The sequence below is a fragment of the Camellia sinensis genome, chromosome 10, assembly GCF_055761805.1.
Source record: "Camellia sinensis isolate YWXY chromosome 10, ASM5576180v1, whole genome shotgun sequence".
NCBI classification, from domain to species: Eukaryota; Viridiplantae; Streptophyta; class Magnoliopsida; order Ericales; family Theaceae; genus Camellia; species Camellia sinensis.
The window spans coordinates 93,397,824-93,422,197 of record NC_138970.1 but is presented as its reverse complement, the minus strand read 5'-3'; the positions used below and the strand labels follow the sequence as shown (position 1 = coordinate 93,422,197).

General features: G+C 34.2%; 1 protein-coding gene and 1 long non-coding RNA gene across 4 annotated transcripts in view; both read left to right on the top strand.

Moving 5' to 3' along the window:
• The window catches only part of LOC114266110 (uncharacterized), a 45,834-nt gene extending 28,266 nt beyond the window's left edge, over window positions 1-17,568 (top strand). The window contains exons 1-4 of one of the 3 annotated variants that reach the window (XM_082891835.1): window positions 8,091-8,284; window positions 11,531-11,625; window positions 14,592-14,866; window positions 16,490-17,568. In XM_082891835.1, coding sequence (XP_082747961.1) covers window positions 8,255-8,284; window positions 11,531-11,625; window positions 14,592-14,866; window positions 16,490-17,307 — 1,218 coding nt within the window. In that variant the 5' untranslated portion in view covers window positions 8,091-8,254 and the 3' untranslated portion in view covers window positions 17,308-17,568. Of the gene's footprint in view, window positions 1-8,012; window positions 8,285-11,530; window positions 11,626-14,591; window positions 14,867-16,489 lie in introns of those variants that run through there. The other 2 variants (XM_082891838.1, XM_082891837.1) reach the window with 2 other exon arrangements.
• A 3,755-nt stretch (window positions 17,569-21,323) lies between these two features.
• On the top strand, window positions 21,324-24,089 carry LOC145801214 (uncharacterized). Its single transcript, XR_014342330.1, has 3 exons — window positions 21,324-21,519; window positions 22,814-22,891; window positions 23,966-24,089. It is a non-coding gene; the product is annotated as an uncharacterized LOC145801214 (long non-coding RNA).
• The last annotated feature ends 285 nt before the right edge of the window (window positions 24,090-24,374 follow it).

Genomic DNA, 24,374 nt, shown 5'->3' with positions numbered 1-24,374 from the left:
ACCTTAGGCCCATGGGGGTGCCTTTCTTTTATAACAAACTCAATCCTAGTCCCAATAGAAGCCTAGCTCTAATGGACTTAGGATTACTGCTAATCTTGGACTCCCAGTAGGATTAGGATAAACTCTCTAAGAGTCTTATCTTTACCCAAACTGAAGTCTTCTCCCCGTTCTAGGACTCTTGTCATTTTTCCGCAAATTAGGGATTAAGTTGTTATCTTTCCCAACTGTGTAGCTTAGTGTGTGTTCAACCTGTGAACTGTGTAGGGTTGGCGACTGGGGAGACACTCTCTAGCATACTGTAGCCCAAACTCTGTGAGTAACAATTGTGTAAAGATATGTTCAAATGATTATCTTCTGAATACTGAACTGAACTGTTTACTGAACTGATATTGTTTACTGAATGAATGTATGTCCTATCTTCTGAACTGTATTGTGGCATCCTTAGCACCTACTGTTTACTGTTACTGTTATAGAGATCTCTGTCGGCTCCCTCGTGGAACCACTACTATTTACTGATTGATGGCCATCATTACTGTTCGGTCTTTAAGACCTACTGTTTACTGCTATGCTAATGGATGTACCACATATGACTGAATAACTGTTCTGACTGAAAGACTGAAGTATTGTTTAATGAACTGATTTCATTACTGTAAGGACATTTCATTCATAACCCCTTTACGTATTATGTTATTCACTGGGCTTTAGCTCACTGTTTATATACATATGTAGGTGCTCAGCCGCCAGATCGAAGCTAGGAGCGTGGGTTAGACTCCAGTTTTGTCAAGCCAGCCTTTGTGCCTCACTGAGAGGTTCCGAGTTGCCATGTTATGGCTTTGGGGTGTCTTGTTTTTCCCCCGTCTGTCTCCATACTGTTTGGATTACTGTATAGACTGTTAACTGCTAACCGTACTGTTATCGAGGGATTAGGTCCCTGTACTGTGTGACTGTAAATTTTGTATAGACTGTACTGTTTGTATATGTGAATGCATGAAAAATCTTTTTGGCATACAGACTGACACAGCTCCATGGACACTATTCATTTACTGTATTGGCTTCCGCCAGGCCCTGCACTCTGTTTTACTATTCTAGTGTTCTGCAGGCCTTCGGTAATCTCGGATTACTGGCAGGTTACGGTGCTAAACCCATAGGGCCGGGTTTGGGTCGTGACAAGAAGTTTTAATTTTTCCTGAAGAATTTTCATTTACCTACTTTTACTACTAGTAATATGCATATGTGCACTCATTGTGCTATGGCCAAAAGCCACAGACTACCTTTCAATTTGTCTAATTCTACAGTAAATAAATCGTTGTCCCTCATTTGTAGTGATGTTTGGGGACCATTTTCTTCATTTAGTTTTGGCTTTAAATACTATGTTCTCTTTATGGATGACTGAAGTTCATTTGCATTTGTAAGAGTGAAGTTTTCTCTCAGTTTCAAGAATTCGTAGTGTTTGTTGAAAATCAATTGGAAACAAGGCTTAAGATTTTTTGTATTGATGGTAGTAGTGAGTTCACAATAAATTAGTTTGAGTTGTATCTTAAGAAGCATGGCATTTGGCATCAGTTTTCATGTTCTCATACACCTTCTTAAAATGGAGTTTGCTGAAAGAAAGCATAGCCATCTTATCACTACTACCATTGCTCTTCTCCACCAATTAGCTCTTGTTTTCTCTTACTAGTTTGATGCATTAGTTAACTTTGTATTTTTGATAATTAGATTGCCTAGTTCCAAGTTGCAAAATAAAACTCTCTTTGAAATATTGTTTCACCTATCCCCTGATTTTCATTTTCTTAAAAGTTTTCGTTATAGTTGTTTTCCTTGGATTAAGCCCTATAATTCTCATAAGCTTCAACCTAGTTCCTTACCTTGTGTTTTCATTGGCTATTATCTATCTGTTAAAGGCTACAAATGTCTTGATCCTCTGACAAGTAAACTCTATTTGTCGCACTATGTTGTTTTTTATGAAACTTTGTTTCCCTTAGTTCCTCAACCTTCTATTTTGCCCTTGCCTACTCCTACTCTTCCTTAGCTTCATTCATTCTTTTGATCAAATCCTTCTTTTTTCATTTAAGCCCTCATATGTCAATCTTCTTGTCCTAATCCCATAGCTTCTCCACCTAATTCACTTGTTTCACCTGTTCCAATCGTTTCCACTCCTCTAGGCCTACTGTTGTAGCTCTTACTATAGTCCTTTCTACTATTCTATCTCCTATTTCATCTCTAGTCCCATTACCATATATTTTACTAGTCAATTCTTCTCAAGTTTTGGAATTCCCTTTGAATCTCTAGTTATTGATCTCAATTCTTTTTATTTTCCCTATGCTTTAACTGCAATAATCATCCTATGATCACTAGATTTAAATGCAGTCTCTTATGGCTGCTCATACTCCTTTTCATTCTTCTTCTTTCTTCTCTTGATCTTGCTCTGGTGGAATCCAATTCCTTCTATGAGGATATTAAAACTCCAGCTTGGTCTGCAGCCATGAATGAGGAATATCAAGCTTTACAAAAGCAAAAGACTTGGATTTTAGTTCCTCTTCTATCTGATAAGCAAGCCATTGGTTGTAAGTGGGTGTTTCGTCTTAAGAAGAATTCTGATGGTTCAAGTACTCATCATAAGGCTTGTCTTGTTGCTAAGGGTTATTTGCAAAAGGAAGGCATATCATGAAACATTCAACCCAATGGCTAAGCATCCCACCATTAGAGTGTTTCTTAGTCTTGCTCTTCATTAAAATTGGCAAATAAAATAATTGGACATTTCCAATGCCTTTTTTTATGGTGTTTTTGAAGAAGAGATGGTTCGCCCTCAAGGTTTTGAAGACTTTGTTCATCTTTCTCATAGGTGCAAGTTGTAAAAAGCCCTGTATGGTCTTAAATTGGCTCTAAGGGCCTGGTATTCAACCTTCTCCTCATTTATTCTGTCCACTGGTTTTACAAATAACCACCGTGATTTTTCCTTGTTTATTCATCGTATCACACTATTGCTAGTCTATATAGATGAGATTTTTATTTTTGGCAATGATTTAGCTCAAATTGCAACTCTTATTAAGCATATGTGCTCTGTTTTCTCCATGAAAGAGTTATGAAATATTTCTTGTTTCTGTCTCAACATAAGTATGCTTTAGAAATTTTTGCTAAAGCAAGAATGTCCAACTGTGAATCTTACTCTTCTCCCGTGGCTACCAATTCTCCACCTCCTTCGGAGATACTTATCCCCTTTTCTCAACCATCTCTCTATCATAGCCTAGTTGGAGCTTTGCAATACCTTACCATAACTAGGACTGATTATTAAATATTTTTTTTAGACAATTGTGAGTTTTGACAGTGTGAAAGTTGTAATCTTAATGCAAAAATCAGATGCGCACATAAAGATATGAGATTTATTCCAAAAGTAAAATTTATGTCCACAGTCATTGATGTTATATTATAATAAAAAAGATTTACAAACGAGATAAAAAGATAGTTGTCCCAACCATATATAAGTAATATTAGGATCGACACTATCCAACATGTATTTAAACAAAGATAAATGAGGAGCACAATCTCATAATATTAGAACTATATATATTATTGGTTAATTAATAATGTTCAGTAGTTATCAGGTGCACATTATCTAACATGTATTAACACAATGATAAATGAGTAGCACAAACCATTTGTCATCTTTTGTCTCATATCTATTGTATATTGGTTATATCATCGAAATCTGTTATTAAAAAGTATGGGCCGGGTTTTCCCAAACAGGCTAATGAGCCGGCTCGCATCCTAAGCGCAATGAGCTGATATTCAGGCTTTTGAACTTTTTTTTTTCTTTTTTTTTTATATTTTTTGTTGGGCTTGCAGGCCAAGCTTCAATACTTTGGCCCAGGTTTAACCCAAATCTTATTAGGAAGGGCAAAAGTTCAATAGGATTGAGGTCAAGTCGTAAGCCTTTAGAATAAATAATGACCTTTTTGCAGCAATGAGGTTTACTTAAATTACAAATTATCCCCTGTGATTTTAGAAATTACATTATGCTCCCTAAGGTTTCTAATTTATAACAAATATGTCCTTTTATTAATAAATCACTAAGTTAATTAACAGCTTTTAATAATACTAAAATTTTATTTCAATTAATAAATTCAGATAATTTTATTGTTGTATTGGTGAACAGTTAGAAATTTCACTTTTTCAATTAATTCTGTTAAATAAAAAATTATGACAGGGAGGTATTTGTAATTTTTCAAACCACAGGGAGCAATTCGTATTTTAAGTAAAATTAAGGGGTGTATTTGTAATTTAACCTAAATTTTTTAAATCTGTAATTATTTTTATAGTAGATTTCCTTTAGGATTAGGATTAACTATTTTGTGGGACTTATTGCTTTAAAAGGGTCTTGAAATGAAGCATCCATACATATTTTGTTGAGATTTTTATATCATATCCTATCAGTGCACATGGGGACACCAAAAACACGAGAAAAATATCATTTTGCCCCTCATACGTTTATGAATTTTTTAATTTGATTTGAAGATTTCGATTAATATCAATTTTATACCCAAACTTCTGAAATTTTGATCAAATTGGCCACTGCCATCACATTTCGTCTACAATTGGACGAAATGTGCTGACGTAGAGGGCGAATTGATTTTTAAGGTATAGTTTGGAAGGCAAATTGATTTTTAATTTGAGGGACAAATTGATTTTTAATTTATAGTTTGGGGGTAAAATAAAATTTCAAATGAATTTTGGTGTCACGTAAGCACATTTCGTCCAATAGTCCCGCTAGGTAACTCGAATAACTTGTGGCTTGAATGGTTCGAGGTGCCAAAACGACGTCATTTTGGTACGTTTTTTTTTTCTCTTCTTCTTCTTTCCCTACTTTTCTATCTGTTTTCTCTCTAAAATAGAAAGAAGAAGAAGAAAAGAAGAAGAGGAGGAAGAAGAGAGAAGGATAAAAGAGGGAGGAAAAGAAAAGAGGGAGGGGGATCAGAGAGAAAGAGAAGAGAGACAGGGAATAGAGAGAGAGAGAGAGAGCCGGAATTCCCACCCACCGGCGCCGCCATCACCTTTGCAAACTGTAACGCCCCAACCTTTCACATGTCATCGATATTGTCCGCTTTGGGCCACGCCCGCACGGATTTGTTCTTCCCAGTGGGCTACGCCCGCATGGATTTGTTTTTTTCCAGTGGGTCCCCTATCTCAGAACTACTCCAGCTTAAGTATTCTTAATTGGGAGTTCTATTAGGGATTTCACCACCTGGGAAAAGGCCTCGATATTAGATAAGGGTTCAGATTTTTACTTTTATAGCCTAGGAACTCCCCCTCCATTCCCGATGTGGGACACCGGGACCTTACACAAACCTTTCACCCACCAGCGCAGCCATCACTGTCGCTCATTGCCATCACTGTTGCAGACATCTCCACCCACCGACGCTGTCATCACCGTTGTCCATTGCGACCTTTCTCTGTGTGTATACATAGATCTGTGTATACACACATAGATTTGTATATATATCTCTCTCTCTCTCTCTGTTCCCCCTCTCTTCTTTTCTTTTTCTCTTTTCCTCTCTCTTCTCTTTGTTCCTTCTCTCTTTCTTTTCTCGCCTCTTTATTTTAAAGAGAAAATAGAGGGAAAAAAATGCCCAAAACGCAAAACGACGTCATTTTAGCATTCAGGGCACTAGAGCCTCTGAAATTTCGAGCTATGAAACAATTTTGTTTCGTCTAATTATAGATAGAATGTGACGGCAGGGGCCAAATTGATCAAAATTTTGAAAAGTTTATGTGAAAATTGATATTAATCGAAATTTGATGGTCAAATTGAAAAATACATGAAAATTTAGGGAGCAAAATGATATTACCTCTAAAAAACACACTAAAAAAATGCATTTTTGCATTTTCTTTTCCTTTTAACAATTTTTAATATTTAGTTAAAATATCATTGGGTGCAAAAAGCCAAATTTCATTAACTCGCACAGTGAAAATTCACTGAGACACAGTGCAATTTCATTGTGTATTTTATTATGTTTGTATTTCACTATGTGACTTTGAATTTACATATTTTTTAACAAAGCAATGAATGAGAGAGAAATAAAGAAGGAAAAAGATAAAGAGAAACCAATACAAATCTGGACCATAGAAGTAGACGAAGAAGCAATAAGATGGCGTTGGTGGTAGAATGTTTGAAATGAAGGTGGTAGAGATTATACGTGAACAATGTCGTAAGGCAGTAGTCGTTGTTTGAGGTCATTGAAGTCAAGTGAAGGTGACGGTGCATAAACAATCTAATGAAGAAATCGGTGATAATAACAATGGTGGTTGTGATTTGCCAAGGTAGTGTCGTTCAAAATCTAAGATGACATGTGGGAGGGAGGGAGGGAGGGAGAGAGAGAGAGGGGGGTAAGCGAACTTTTTGTGTACTAGAACTCTAACAAAAACTTATAGAGTGGTTATTCATAATTTTCAGTAATAATATCATCATCTCCATGGATATGTATAGAAAATTTAACTTCATTAATATGTTGTTAAACTTTTGGTAAGATTATTTCTACTTTACTCTTTGTTCAAAATAATTTATTATTTTACCTTTTTTGTAGGGAAATATAGATAAATGAAAATGGAAAAATTAATTTCAAATTAGTAGAAATTTTGCAATTAGTTGCACTAGAAACACAACTCACTTAAACTCTACTAATTTCCAAGTATTTATATGATATTTTCTCATTTTTTTTATATATTTATTTTTACTGGACTTTTGTCCCACAAATAAGGGTTCACACAAGTTGATTTCGGTTGGTTTTGTGAAAAATTCATAAACAAATTTAATTTTGACATATTGAATCTGGTACCAACTTATTCTTAAAATTGACAAGTTAGTTGAATATTTTGACTATTTTAAGCCAATAGTTTGAGTAAGTTGGACAAGTAGAAATACAAAATAAATAAAAAAAGTGACTTAATATACAACCTTGGTTTTTTCATTTTTGTTTTTGTGTTTTCTTTTAAAAATTATGATTTATTCTAAATATTGACAAAAAAAAAAAAAAAACTCACAAATTAATCAAATATACATATTATTCAAAATTATATTTTACAAAGTAATAAGCAAAATAATCAAATTAAGAAAAATTATACAATGAAAATGATAAGTGCCACCCAACTACTGGCATTAGAATTTTAAAAAGTTCAGTATAAAATAATTTTGCATTTGTGTAAGCGGGTTATAGGTAAATTGATAAATTTTAAGTTTTGTTTGGTAAGATGGTTGAAACTAAAAAGATAAAATAAGTTAAAAAGTTAATAAGATAAAATGTCACATTCAGACTATAATTATTTCATTTTTTTTTACAAAACTATAAAAAAAAGTCAAAAGTTTATTTCAAACGAAACTTTTTGGACTATGCTAAAATAGTAAAAAAAACTAACAAATCAGGTTAAAAAAATTCTTCCCAAGCGAAGGCTTAATCAATTTGCCAATGTTAATCCACACCAGTCTCAACAAATTTTGTGTTAAATTATAACTAAAAAGCTACTTTTCTATTTTAGCTAGTATTTTTGGTATATACACAGGATATTAGACCCTCTATTTTAAAATTAAATTTTGAAAAATATTTATTTTGTATTGTTAAAAGTAGACAAAGTAGCATAGGAGAAGCTAATTTTGTATTGTTATATATGCGTAGTTTTATATTTAAAAATAAATAAATTTGTGCCCAATAACGATTGTCTGGCCGGATATCTAAAGTACATAGTATATATCTATGCAATTTTATATTCCTAAAAAAATAAATATAAATAAATGTGCAACAACCGGTCATTTGACAGGATGTGACGTCACCCTTAAGAATAAATAATAAAACATTGTATAACCTGTAAATAGTATATCACTATATGTAACGATGTCCTGTAACAAAATTAATCAAAAATTAGTTTAAGATAATTTGTTAAGACTAATACAATAAGAATTTTATAATTTATTAACTATATTTAACCAAAATCTATATGTTTGTTGATACTGATGTGGTGCTCTAAGCCACTCAATGCAATTCAACTCAACTCAAGGCAATTGAACTCGTTTTTCTCAAACAATGCTAGCAGATTTGGATTGAACCAACCCAAATTCAGTGGAACAATGGAACCTCGGATCAACCCGAATCCGATGCGTGGCGTCGGTTTGGGGCTCCGATCCGAACAAGGTTTGGTTTGGTGCCTCTAAAACCCAAACCCCAGCTTCAGTTCCGAGAGATACAGAGAGAACAGAAACACACATCTCATGGCTTTTCTTTTCCAGAAATTTCAAGAGGTACTCTCGCTCGCTCTCTCGCTCTCTCTCTCTCTCTCTCTCTATATATATATATATATGAATGCTTTACAAATTTGTTGTTGATTTTATTTGATTATTGGTATATATATATATATGAATGCTTTACACATTTGTTGTTAATTTTATTTGATTATTGGTATATATCTATGATTCTTTCTGGACAATGCTTGCAATTGATTGAAATTGCTTCCAATTCATTTCTCTTTCTCTTTCTCTTTCTGTTTGGTTGAACTACTCATTTTACATTCAAAACTAGTTTAATTGGCATACCCACACATAACTATGAACATCCAAATTAAGGGTTTATTATTATATTTGTTCGTAATGTAAATCGGATATTTACCGAGCCCCCAATTTGTTTGCGACAAGGATTGGACTTTGGGCCCGGCAAATGAACGAATGTACTTACAAATTTACTACTTTCATTTTCCTACAAAAATATTTCTGCGGAGCTTTTTAAGCTAATTTCTCAATTTTTTTTAACCCAAGTACAATAGAAACAGTGACTAGTTATTATGCTGTATTTCATGGTTTTAATCTCTTTGGATTGAGGTCCCTTCCTTTTTATATGTGCCTATGGTGGTGTGCATTGAGTGGAAAAGTAAGGCTAGTATTTTCTTTGCTTCAATTTGTTAAAATTTATATGGGGTAAGTAGATTAAAATGGTTTTGTTTTGAGGAAAACTAGAGGCAACTATAAGTTGGTTGAACTGCTGTTACTTCAAAATTATATAACATTACGATTAACAGTGCCACCAAACCACCTCCAACCATTTTTCATTACTTCCCCGTCCACTGCACCCAACCACCTCCAACTGCTATTCATTATCCATGGCTAACAGTGCAGTTGCCAACACCCATTGTCACAACACTGCCATCATCCACCAACAAATTCCACGACAACAACCCCAACAACACAACGCCGTTGTTAGTGGAAATTGTGTGAAACCTATGGCTACCCCCAATTCCTATCATTACCAGAGAAATCCCCAAATTGATTTGAGGTAGAAGAGGAATTTGAGGATGTGAGCATGCTGTATCGTGTGAGGGAAAGTGGTGGCCCAATAATTCAACTTTAAACATAGCAAATCTTACATCACTGAAGCGTTACGTCAAAGTTTCAAACAACTTGTAAGTATTTGTGAGTAAGATTTGGGACAAGGGGTTGCCACCATTCTCCCCTAACCCTCAACTGCTAACTCCCACCTTTCCATACCACCCCTCATCCTTCATTCACCCTCCCCTGCCACCCCCAATCCTCTTCCACTCTCCCCACAACCCCTATCCTCTACCATCACTCATCCATCCTCCCTTGTGATCCCCACCCCCATTCCACCCTCAACCAACACTGAATCGATCATCAAACCACTACATTCACCATTGTAGCCATCCTACAAACAATCACAAGTTTTAAGAGATAAAAAATTGATCGACAAACCATTCCAGAGAGACACAACCCCTAGCACAACAACGCAGCAATTCCTCAATCGTAGCAACCAATACACCTCCACCCAACAACATTGCAAACCATCGCTGGCCTCACCCCTCTTTTCGTTCTTTGTTTTCTTCCATCATAACACATCTTATTATTTTTAGGGTTGGGGATTAGGTTTAGGTTTGGGTTTGGGTTTGGGTTATTAAGGTTAAAATTGGTATTTTTGAAATTTTTGATGATGATGTCATCAAAATTCGTTAGTTGATTGTGGGTTAATAGGGGGCATTGTAATGAGATTTGGAACCTTAAAGAGCGGGATGTAATTTTCAAAATGTGAGGGAATCAATTGTATATTTTATAAACCTGGGTGGATATATTTACCGAAAATTTTATAAGTTTATGGTAAAAAATGAAGATTTTTACTTGCTTTTGAAAAATAAAATTGGTTAGGAAGAAAAATAATGAATAGTATGATTGATGTAGATGTGTAAGATTGATGTATACATAAGACCACTAGAAGATTGATGTATACATAAGACCACTAGATGGGTTGGGCAATCTAAAACGAGGGTCACCTGTAATCTTATGGACAATTGTCACTAGTTAGAATTTGTATCGGAAATGATAAGAGCACAAAGGTTTTGTAATTGGTGGGACAAGTACAGAGTGGGGGAAACATGTTAGGTCACTCGAACATTTATGTGAAAAGGGACAAAAAGAGAAATAAACTATGTTCTATTGATGCGGATAACAACCTCACGTACATAGGAAACTATTATGTGAGAAACACACACATACACACACACACACAAAAAAATGTAATAAATTTGCAAAATTTATTTATTTATTATTTGCTGGGGAAATGAAATTAGCTTTGGCCAATCAAAATATGATGAATAGTTTTTCTTCATTTTTTGATTTTGTTTTTCAGTCCAACAACAGCTTGTGTATCGCTTGATACTTGATACTGTTACACTGTGACCACCCTTACAGTTATGTCTCCTAGTACCACAATTTAGAGCCATGTTGTTTAACCTTTGGCTAGGTTTTTAACGTGATATGTTTTGCACCAAAAGATTCTAAAGAGAAGGAGTTTATATATTTTAATCGCACATACACCTTTTTATTAAAGGTTCTTTTGTGGAAGCAAACCACATCATCCACTTGGTTTGTTAACTTGAATCAATTGTCTTCATTACATTCAAGGGGGTTTTACTCATTAGAAGTAGGTGGTTTTTTCGAAGAATCCATATTTGAGATGATACATAAATAGTGGAGCAGCTTGAGCTTCCATACTTTAATTTGTCACTACCTCTTATTCACTTCCCGCCACTGTCAATTAACCTTACTCATTGTTGCACCTTTATCTCCAATGTTATTTATTTATTTATTTTTTAATATAAATTTATGGTTACATGTGGGACAAAGAGTTATATAGAGTATGCTCAATACCACTGCTTTAGATGCCTTCATGCCAAGATTTTGAATACTTGTGTTATATTTAGGCATGTTTTGGGAGTTTTCCTACCAACTAACAGATTTCACCTCCTTATTCCAAATATGTATTTACAATATCAATGACCCCATTGGGTTGGCCACAAAATTACAACATGGCATCTGCATCCAATTTGGGATAATTTATCTTGTTACAGTACTGCAGAATTTGTTAGTTGATAGATTTCCCCATATGTTAAATGTGGCCCCCCCTGCTTTAGTCCTAAACATTGTTGCTGTTCAATCTTTCCATCGTCTTCTTAATAAGGTTTTTCTGTTTCTTCATTTTGCTATCAGGCTGTGAGAATTCTTGCAAAAAGTCCCACATTTGCTAGAAATCCAAGGCACATTCAATTTGAGGCTGATATAAATCGCCTCTTTCTTTACACGAGGTTCATATCATTTGGTTATTGAGTTAACCATTGTTCATGTTACTCTTGTCCCGAGCCTGCTTTTGCCTTTCACAACACCTGTGTTTCGTGCTTTAAAGTTATGAATGCATTAATGCTTGATTGACCTGAGTTTTGTGGCCTTGAAAAAGAAGAAATTTTAACAATTGTTAATGTATTGAAAATGGTGTCATGTATTCTGGAAAGGTCATAATAAGAGGCAAATTCATCTTGAATTCCTGAAGTATCTATTATCGACAATAATCTTATGGTATTTCAATTTGAGCAATATATAATTTTTGTTTCTACCAAGAAATCTAGTAGTAAGGCTTTGAATTTGTAATTAGGGTATGCATTCTATTTTGTAAATTCTTAACATAATGCCTTTCAAGATAACAATCTACCCAATGGGACAATATTAACTTATTAAATACTTAATGAACTTAGCTTAAATGACAAAAAGATCTTGACTAGCAGGAGTTAAGAGATTTAGTTGACCTTGAACAACTTTTGGTTTACATCATTATTATTTTTTCCCTTATTCAACTTGGAGGAAGTAGTTTGATTTCTAGTGATGATTTGAAACTTTCAGGATTCAAATTGTGAATCAAAGTGGCATTGTATCGAATCGCGAATAAAATCGAATTGTGAATTGTAAAGGTTCGGTCACTTTTTTTTTTTTTTTGATTATATAGAAAAATATATCTATACACTTACTTAGGGATTAAATATATCTCATAATATGAAATATTTAGACTCAAACTTGTAAAAGTGTTGTTTTGAATAATGATAAAGTAGTCTAATAGATAAGAAGTTAACACATGTTCCAATATAAGATCTCCACCTTACCTTTTTCCTTTTAAATATTTGTTATCAACCATTCTCACTAGATACCTTTAAAAGATTCCTTTTATAACTGTAAACACTTAGATAAAGTTGATTATCAAAACCTAGAATATTATATAGAGAGAAGATTCTATTTTTTTTTCCTTTTTCGTTCAAGGTTTGAGTCTTTGAGAGTAAATAGGGAGGGAGAAAGTCAAAGGATAGCATATAGTAATTGTAAAGACCTTAGAAAAATTGTGTGAACTCTTTTTCAAAAATAAAAAAGCAAAAAAGAAGTCAAAAATTGATTTCAGCGAATCAAAAGTGAATCAATCGATTCATTGATTCACTCACGGTTCACAACTATTTGAGATTTATGCAACATGTTCGTATCGATTATTGACTGAATTGAATTGAATCGAATTGTACGATTCGAATCGCGAACCGTATGATTCCAATAATAGAATAGCAATACTTGGCATAAGCAGTGTTATTAAAGGCGATAGGTGCACCAAGGCGCCAAAGTCTTGTGGGGCCTAGGCTCAAGGTGCAAGCCGAGGAGCAGGCTCCATTGAAGTGAGGCGTACCTTGTACGGAAAAATAAAAATAAAAAATTAATATAAGTAAATGATAGGGTTCAATATAAACAAAATGAAATGTTAAACATTTAGTGTTCTTCAGAGATTAGGAATTAGGGTAATTTTTCTTTTATCATTGATTTGGGGTTGAATGCCCAATGTATTGGCATCTATAATAAAAGTAGGGATCTTCTGTAGCTGCACCATATTAAATCAATGGTTAGATTTTAAAAAAAATTAATTAAAGCAATACTGAAAAAAATCCCTAAGACACAAGCCTTGGACATTATTGTGCCTTGGACCGGTTAGGCGCCTTATCGAAGTCATCTAGCCTAGAATACTACAAGGCGCAAATCTTGGGTCTGGATGAGACTTGGGCCTAGGCGCACGGTTGGGCGCGCCTTATCGAAGTCGACTAGCCTGGAACACTACAAGGCTCAAACCTTGGACTTGGATGGGACTTAGGTCTAGGTGCGCCTTTAATAACACTAGGCATAAGTGTACAAGTATTTATGATTGTCTACGTTACACGGACTCTTTGAAATTTGAGAGGTACCTATGTCGACACAACACTATACGACGTGAGTACGGGTGCGGGATACGGCCGGGATATGGCTCTTTACAAGTGGATACGACTCTATTTTGCCTTAAATGCAGAAAAAACGAAAGAGAGAGCAAGGAGAGAACCTATCGCTGGCTTCGATCCTCCCTTCGACGACTCAACAAGTGTGGCCCCTTCAATCCTGTGTCGTTGGCTTTGACTTCTCCTTCGACTTTGACAAGCATGGCCCCTTCGACTTCGATGAACACCACTATAGACAATCTTTGTCTTCGTCTCTCTCTCTCTCTATATATATATATGTCGATCTTTGTTTTCTCTCTCTTCTCTTTGTCGATCGCTTTTCTCTTCTTTGTTCTCTCTTCTCCTCTCTATGTCGGTGAATATCAATCTCTTTTCTGTCTCTCTCGAAAGATATTCAATTAAATCATATATAATAAAAAAAATCTAATAAAATCTATAAAACAAATCATCCATTTTTTATTTTTTATTTATCTTAACATAATTTGTTATATATATATTTTTATTTATAATATATATATATATCAATTAAAAATAAAATAAATTAAAAATATTATTAATAAAAATAATACATAAGATAAAAAAATAATAAATATATTTAAAAATTAACAATTTAACTCATCTTCATATAATAAATATATTTAAAAAATAACTATTTAACGTATCCTCGTACCTGTTTTCAAATTTGGATCCATATCCACGTATCCTTAATTTTTAGTTTTGAAGTATCCGACCCTTAGATACACACCCTCACCCGAGTCCGTGTAACATAGATGATTGTTGAGCTTTGATGAGGTAATTCACTTTCATAGTGTTGGAAGATTGAGACAAACATCATGATTAATATTCTGCATGTCATGTATTGATGCTCTAATCTACCATGTGCTTTCACGTGAACACGATGCAGCCTTTGTTGCCATATAGTTGCCTTCTTTTCTTTTTGTCATGCTAGACTTAATTCCTTATGAAAAACCTTGCATATCCAGCTATAATCGTTTAGGAAGGAATGCTGATGAATCAGATGCAGAGGCAATCATTGATATGGCTGGTAAGGCCTCCCTTGCTGATCAACAGAAACAGGTTCAAGAAAACATTCATTCTCAAATTAAAACCTTCTGTGCATCAATGGATGAAATTCTTCTTCCTGATTCAAAGAGCATAAATGAATCATCTGAATCAACTTCACAAAGGAATACTGCTGTGACCCGTAGTGGCCTTGGCCTTGCTGTTGGAAGGATGAGCCCACAAAATAAAAGTCCTGGTGAGTATTTATCTGCATCTTTATTTCAAACTGTCAAAAATTTGTTTTTATCAACTCCGGGGCATTTTAAATTTCACTTTATTAGTGTTTGGAATTACTACAGCTTTTTACTGTATTTGAGCTAACACTGAGTTTGCTTAAATTTACCCACTTCCTGATTTGTAAAATTTATCTTAGAATATTTATTGTTATCTTATAGAACGAATAGATAGTTTACTAAAACCATCTAAGACATTGTTTATTTTTTCTTTTATTTGTTATTTTTCTTTCATAGTTTTGTGTTATTGATTTAAATTGAATTTATTTGGCATCTGGAAAAAAAAAAGTGAGTGAACTGCGAATAAATTGGTTCCTTTAAGTGCTCCTTGCCGAAACTATATAGCAGCAGGTCTTGAAAAATCATCTTATTATGGGCAATTTAGGTAGTACACAATGCATAATAACATAGTTATTATGAACAATAACTACGGTCTTGTTGCATAAGTAACTTGACATGGAAGAGCTTGACAGGTCTAGGTATGTGAATCCTAGTAGTCAACTATGGCAAAACTATGAGATCATTCTTAGAAATCTAAGCTTGTTGACAAAAGATCTTGACTTGTGCTTGATGCCTTATCCCATCTCACTTCCCCATTACCATTGACATTTGGCACTATCAAAAGCAAGGCCTCCAATCTGGCTTTCACCTCTGCTGTTCCCAGCAATACTATAACAATCACATCTCTCAGATAACATCTCTTTCCTTGTATTTTCACTATATCAATCATGACTATATTCAGGGGAAAAAAGAAGAAAAAAGAAAAGAAAAAGAAAAAGAGAACAAGTTAGTGACTGTGAAAAATGATTAGAGGTATGTGGGAACTAGGAAAGAAGGATAGTGGTATCAAAGAGCCTCATAAGGCGACTCAGAACTCATTTTTTCATTTGATGTGACCCCTTGTGTGTTTGTGTGTGTATGTGTGCGTGTGCATCTGAAATAAATAGTTGGGATGTTAGCATTGTATGATCTTACAAACTTTATTTTTTAATGAGCATTTAGTCATCTTTTATGCATATCTTGGTTGTTTTATTATATGCGAATTTCTTTATATTGTGGTTTAGTCATTTCGATATGATATACAGAACCGCAGATTCTTTACCAAATAATGATACTGATGTTGTTCTGTCCTTTTATGTGACATGTTATTGATGATTAACCATCCATATGAAATTATTGTTATATTGTTTTTTCCTTTAATGAGGTTTCCAGGACCTCTTGGAGCATTGAAGTTATTAAGATCTATTGATGATCAACCAATGCTTTGTCCACCCACCCCCCCTCAACACACACACACACACACACACACACTAAAACTGTCTGACAATTTTATCTGTGGTTTAAACGTTCTAGTACTAAAATAACTATATTGCCTCTCTGAATTTATCTTGATTGCATTCAATGGAAATAGCAGAAGATTACATAATTATATCTGTTTTTGTGCCTGTATCAAATTTTAATCACTGTAGTCTGTACCTAGCTTGGTCATCTGGTGAATTTATACCTATATTATTTGGTGTGGAACTCCCAATAATTTTGAGTAACTTTTAATGCTGGAATCTGATTATCATGAATTTTCAGCACAGCTGTTCCTGATACAAAACCGTTAAAACCTGCTGAGTTGTCTCAGAGTCTGAAGAATCTCATAGGCTACGCTCTTGAGCTCAAACCATCTCAAATTCCGCATAAGGACGCTGGCCAAGGTTTATTCATAGATGGTCAAGACGATGTTGGTACTGTAATAGCATTCTACCCTGGAATAATTTACTCTCCAGCTTACTACCGTTATATTCCTGGATATCCAAGAGTCGATACACACAACCCGTACTTGATCACAAGGTACGACGGAACTGTTATCAATGCACAGCCTTGGGGTGTTGGGGGTGAAATCCGTGAAGTGTGGGACCTCTCGAGTGTTATTAAATCTAGGTCAAATGTGAAAGATGATGCTAATAATAAAGGTTCTGACCAAATTTGGAAGATGCTCAATAAACCTTTGCAAGCCACACGAGTGGCCAGTAGTGGCGATGTGTTGGAGCGGAGAAACCCACTAGCTTTTGCCCATTTTGCGAACCACTCTGCAAAAGAGATGGTCCCAAATGTAATGGTTTGCCCTTATGATTTTCCGTTAACTGAGAAGGATATGAGAACCTATATACCAAACATAAAGTTTGGAAGTGGAGAGGAAGCGAAGATGAAGAGGTTTGGAAGTTTTTGGTTTAAATCTTGGGGATCTAGCAACGGTGAATCAGATATTCTGGTTCTTAAGGCTCTTGTCCTTGTGGCCACCAGGCCACTTTGTGATGAAGAGGTGCTCTTGAACTACCGGTTAAGCAACTCAAAGCGGCGACAATCCTGGTATACTCCAGTAGATGAGGTAGAGGATTGGAGAAGGTGGAGCTGAATTAGAGAATTGGATATTGAAGCAACTTCTTCTTGTTCTTCTTTTTTTTTTTATTTTGAATTCAGGTTTACAACCATATGCCATTGTGGCATTACATGATCATTTCTTTAGTAGCTGTCTCACTTGAGTTTCTTTGTTCCTTGGACATTTTCCTCTCTTTTTGGATGTCATTATAAAGCTTTTTCAAAGCTGCAATTTTACCTTTTTGATTGTAACCTAACAATGAAGTGAACTATGCTGAAATCATGTTGACGTTCTTCCTCTCTCTCTCTCTCTCTCTCTCTCTCTCTCTCTCTCACACACACACACACACGGCATGGTGAAAATATTATCAGGCCAAATTTATAAGTGGAAGCATGTTCTGAATCATGGTTGCTTGTAATTTGAAGCATATTTCTTAGAGGTAAACTCTAAGTAATATATTTATCGCATATATTGGTTGATTTTAAAAGGCTGAGTGTTGTGATCCTACATCTCTTAACAGTTGGTTTGATCATGTGAATATAAGCTCTTAGGTATTCTCTCCTTGCAAGCTAGTTTTCAAGGGTTAATTCTACTTATGGATTTTTATTATTTGGTACAAAATTTGGCTACCATGTCGAGTATAGGATCATATGAGTTACTGTTTAATGATTCAAGCCTCAGAGGGGGCAACCTATATGCTAACAGAGAGGGTGAACTATAGGCTAGATGATGACACTAGTATTGTAACAGTACCAACACACTTTTTACAAGTACATAAGCTAAATCTAAGCGTAAACTTCTATGTACGGTGAGGTATGGGGAGCTTGAGTTCCAACACATCTTGGAGAGACTTTGAACATGACTTTTTTTCTTGAAACACCATACAAAGTGAGTACTAAACTTTTTCAGTGGTTAGATTTATGATTGTGATTATAATATTCTTTTTTCTAGTTATATTAGTGAGAAAAATATTTAATAAAATATTTAAATGTAAAAAGTAAAAAAGGTAAAATTAAAAATTTAACCACTTCAGCTGCTTATATAAATCAATCAATTATATAAATCAGTCAACTTGATTGAATTTAGTACATTATCAAATAACCTTTAATTTTTAATATTCAGTTTTATCAAATATCACCTAAGACAAGTTTGATATGTAGAAAATATTCAGTATTCGAAGAGTGTCACTTGGGATGGTTTAAGGAAAAGCAAATCAAGCAAGATTTCCTAGGGGGGTTTAACCACGTTAAAATGGGCTAATATCCATTTTTTTTTATTAGTCCATCATAATAACAATGTAAAAAGGTTTAAAATTGAATGGAACAAGAGAATCATTAGGATTTGATAGAGCTTTTATCCGTATTTAGGCCCGTTTGAAGAGGCTTCAAATAGTTACAAAAATTATTATAAGTTGTTAAAATATTTTTTTACACATTTATTTATTTATAAAATGTCAAAAAATCAACTCCAAAAAACCCCCCTAGATTTAAACACCATAAGAAAATGCTGCCCATAAATGATTTTTTAACTAAACTTTCTTATCAATAGAGACAAGGACAATGAATTTCACATATATTTATTAACATATATTTATGATTTTTGTGTTAGTAATAAGAAAATTTGATAAAAAAAAAAAAAACTTGGGTAAATTATACCGCTAGTCTTGGTATTTTAACCCTTATGTCATGTTAGTCACTATAATTTGAATTGGTTCAATTTTAATCATGAATTTTTGATTGTCTCAAATTGGTCTAATTAATTTCAATTGTATGTATTTTTATTTATTATTATTATTTTTTAATGAAAAAAGCACACATGAGTAGGTGTCATACTTTTAGAAATAAAATTATAAATTTAATTAATTTAGTGACTCAATTTGAATTATCAATTGAACTAAATTGATATAAAATCTAAAATTAAAAACTAAAATGATACAAACATCAAAATATAAAAACTACGGGTATAATTTGTCTAAAAATCTTTTATGTATAAATATTACCCAAGTTCACAATACTTGAATAAAAAGGATATACTACCTATGAAGAACACCGCAAACCAAAATTCAAAGATCTCCACATCTAAAACTATTATAAACCCTTCTTCCCAAAAAAAAAAAAAACAAAAAAAAAGCAAAAAAATTATGAACCCTACAATATCAATGCTTACTAAATCCAAATCATTAACAAAGCTAAGAAACACCCTCTCTCTCTCTCTCTCGCTCTCTCTAATATCTTCCAACTTCAGAGTAAGGATCGACTCCACCAAAAATTTGATCCGTTGCATCCTTTGCAAAACTTTCACCCCATGAGACTCCCTGATTTTGGCCATGACTTTGAGGTTCATAGTTCAAAGGGTCATCAAGAGCACGAACCATTGAACTTTGATGATTCATATTATGATCATAACAATAACTTCCATAGTTATTATCATGATAGCCAGTCCATGCCCAATTTTGAGGAGGCTCATAATAGTTTCCACCATAATTTTGAGGAGGCTCATTTTGAGGAGGCTCATAATAGTTTCCACCATAATTTTGAGGAGGCTCATCAGTTTGAGGAGGCTCATAATAGTTTCCACCATAATTTTGAGGAGGCTCATAATAGTTTACACGATAATTTTGAGGAGGCTCATAATAGTTTACACAAGGCATTTGACGATCATACCCTCCACAATGTGGAACCTCCTCTTCCATTCTTTGCCAATTTTGGTACACACTTTCAGGCTCTTGACCATGGTAAAACGGACGATGACACGACGGTCCAGACCTATCGGAGTCATAAATTGGAGGATACTGAGAAGAAGACTCTGAAAATCCATCATCAATGGCTGTTCCTTTTTCTTTCTCATCGCTTGTGTATCTCTGAGGGAAGCTCGGTTCGTGATCATCTTCATCATCATCATCAGATGAGTTGGCTTGGATGCCAAAGCTATGTGTTCTTTCAGTATTGGTATTGGGGTTTGCATGAACACCATTGTTTCTATGGTTTGTACGAACACCATGGTTGTGGTTGTTTCTTGGATTTGCATGATCAATGCCATCGTAGTGGTTGATATCATCGGCTCGGAAATCTGTTTGGTCCCCAATGCTATGCCTTATCGAGTCGTTTTGACCACCAGCATTTCGGTATTTTGGTTTTCTTGATGATCTCCCTGAAAGAGGTTTTGACAAATCAAAAAGTGATTGTTACACTGCAAAGTTTCAGCATAATAAAGAGAAAAGAAAAGAAAAGAAAAGAGAAGAAAGAATTATATTGTTAACAGCTCTGCTTGGTTGGATTTTCATTTTTTTTTTTTTTTTCCGTTTTTGGTTTTGTTGTGTTTTTAGAAACAAAAACCAAGAAAAGTTTGCAAACATTCATCAAAGTTCATAAACATCGAGTGTTTTCATTCCGTGCAAAAATAATTTTGGAAATTACAAAAAAAAAAACTTTTTTAGTGTTTCTTAAAAAGTGGATTGTCTTCAAAAATTATTTTTGAAAACAATTCTCGGAAACGATTCATGAAACATATTTCTTGTGCTTTCTGAAAAATGAAAACAAAAAATAGAAAGAAACAAAAATACAACCAAACAAAACAATACAATAAAATGAGGAGATTGAAAATAAGAATGAAACAAAAGCTAGTGATTAAAAAAACTATGTAGTCCAAGTGTATAATCTTGTACATAGTTGCAAATAAACACTGCAACTGCAAATTAAATAAGGAGAGAGCAAATATATATAAAGAACCTTTTGATCTCAAACCATGGTGCATTGGCTTAGAAAAATCAGACCCCATTTATCTCCCACGAGTTGGATGTCCTGTTTGACAAACAATATTAGGGCAATCAAGGCCTATTTATAGATGTCCTGTTTGATAAAGAATGTGAAAATTTTAAATAGAAAGATATTATGCTGACAAAGAATCATTGTATTTTTGGGAATTAATTCCATTAAAAATAAAATAAAATCAGAAGGTTGATTTGAATTTTGACTTTTGCTTCGATGACTATTGAGAATTTGAGAAAGGCAATAAAAAATGAAGAAACTTGCCTAAAAACTGTTTTAAACTGATTTAAAAAAGAGGCAATAAAATCATATGAGGCGGTGGAAATTTCCCTCCCAAAATTCCCTCTTTTTTTTTTTATTTTTTATTTTTTATTTCCAGGATAGGTAAATGCCCTCATCAATTTGCACGATTTTCACTCTTGCACAGGATTCTCTCACAATTCGTAGTTCTCTCCCCCCTCACAATCGCACACCCACATAGGTTTGTTCCCTTTTTGCTTTGCATCTCATTTCCCCTACTTGTCTCTCAATTTCTGTTTCGAATCAATGTTTGTCTATTTTCACTTCTTCTACTACTGTCTCTATCTACTCGTTCTGTAACTGCTGTTTGTGTCAAGAAAATTGAAAAGTGTTCTGGGTTATTGTTATTTATTGTAAAGATTGAGACCCTCTTGGTTCTTTTCTCTCATGCGGCTCTCATCATCTGAAGAACATTTTAAAGAGGCCCGATTGGGTACAATATGCTCAAAGTTACAGAGATGTTGAATATAAGACTGACCTTTTTTTTTTTTTTTTTCTAGAACTAGAAATTTTATACACTGAGTAAAACAGAATCATAGTGCTATTTGAGTTTGTAGGTGTCAGAGAGGGGTATATATACCCTTTTGTATACCCTCTTGGTTTTTTCATGAATAGAATCATAGTGCTGTTGGTGTCAGATAGGGGGTAGAACAGTTTTCATTTTTTTGGTACACTTTTGTGGATAAAATCAGTGTTGTTGTGTTGGATGGGAGGAGTTCTAGGAGTTCTAGAATCATAGTGCTATATGATTTCTCACCTTAAAATGTCTTTCACTATGTAGAATTTGATGAATAACATGTTACAAGATTTGAGAATGATAATAGTCTTATTCATTGCTATATCCAATCTTGGTTTTGAACTATATAAATAATGTAAATATTCATGAAGTGCTTATGAATTTTAAGTTTGAAGGTGAAAATCCAAAAACTTGGCCAACTGAGATTACGAGTCCCTCTAGTTAGTAACCTATAAGGCCAGAATTTTACTCAAATTGTGCTGAAGTAAGGTCCAAGGAAGACACAAATCCTGGTTGTGTGAATGTTATTGTGCTGGGTGGTTTTGATGATGAGACTCAATTTGGGATATAAATTTCAAAGAATGGTGTAGGGCGTCACAAATTGGGAATAAGATTTGGAAATGCGAGAGGTTCGTTTAATCCTTGTCTACGTAGTTAAACGACGTTTATAATTAAATAAATCATCCAGAAAACTTCCCCCCTTTCTCTTTCTCTATCTTCCCATGTTTAAGTAGGCAAAGCATATAGAGTAGTAAAATTGAAACAAAGGCATGGGAAGATTGTAACTGTCTTGGCATCTTATTATCAAAAATATTATTTTTGTTATCTCTGCATATGATTTAATTTTGTCTCACATCATCACTTGTTGGGTTAAGGGTTGTTAATGTCTCTAGTTCTCAACCTTTTCTTTTCACTTATATCTGCTAGTTATTATTATTTTTTCCTTTGTTAACTGTAGTCTCCTACTTGACTGGAGAGCCAACTATGCTAAAATCCACTGAAGATGCTGACCAAGGTTTTTTTCATTAAAGGAGAGGTAGTCTAGCTTAACATGGATACTAGTTATCATTTATTACTTTTTTGTTTTTACTCCTTAAGCTTCTATGTTTCAAAGTCTAGATGCCATTACTCATGGAGGGATGCAAAGGTTTCGAATGCATTATTTTGTGTACTTTCCAGAGATTGTCTCATCTGTGTAATTCCCATATAGTCTATACGTTTTTATTCCTCTGTACTTATTCTTGGTGGTTGGCAGCTGAGGCTTATTAGCTTGACAACGCTTTGAACATGTTAAATGTTTTCAAGAGCATGAATTTGTGATTGTGATCTCTACAGTGAATCCTTTTTTATATTGTTGACATAGCATTTTGTCTTTATGATTAGTTTCTCTTAATCCAATATAGTGTTATGTTACAAGCTTTGACCTCTCATTATACGTTTTCTCTAATAGGTTTTCTTGGCTACTGATGGTGGTCATTTAGTGTACCTAGAAATTGGTGATGGGATATCAACAGAAGTGAAACATGCACAATTGGAGTATGATATATCATGCCTTGATATAAATCCCGTTGGTGAAAATCCCAACTGCAGTCAGCTAGCTGCGGTGGGAATGTAGACTGATATAAGTGTTAGAATATTTTCTCTACCTGACTTGAATCTCATTACGAAAGAAAATTTGGGGGGAGAGATTATACCACGCTCTGTTCTTTTATGTTCGTTTGAAGGGGTATGTTTTGTTCGTAAGCTTTATGGGCCTCTGTGTTCTGTATTTATCTTGATTTGCATGCATGCAGATTGTTTGTGATAGGGAATGTGGGATTTTCTATTATAGATTCAGAATGCTCTACAACTGCAATATATGCAAATGGCACACGTTCTAGACTCGGTCTTCCATTATAAACCACTTAAATTTTTGGATCTTTGATCCCTTTTGTTTTAGCATTGTTTTGAACCATAATAATGTGGACCAATTTGGCATTTAGATTCCTGAAAAATGAAGTTGAATGGCTTTGGAACTGAGCGTGTGCCACTTTCGTTAACATGTTAATTGTAAAATATATCTACGCAGTTTATCCTTACTTCATGCTCCCAATGCTTGATTTCTTTTCAGATATCTTATTTGCTATGTGCCCTTGGAGATGGTCATCACTTTTTATTGAACATAAGCACTGGGGAGTTGACAGATAGGAAAAAGGTGTCCCTTGGGACCCCGCCTATAACACTCCACACTTTCTCATCAAAGATGATATGTCCTGCATTATGATCATTCTCGTGGCTTTCTTCAACTAAGATGCTCTGCCTTTGTTTCATCTGCATTAATCTGTTTTTCATGCTGACTTGGATTTATTTTTCCTTGAAAATTTATTTTGGTGTCAAGAAAGTAAAAACTCAAGTCGCATTGATTGCAAACAATTAGTATTCTGTCAAGTTGCTTTTTTTCTTTTGTTGCAATATTTTATATACCTTGTTCAGTAATACTCTCATTCATGTATTGGTAATACTCATGTATATATCCTAAC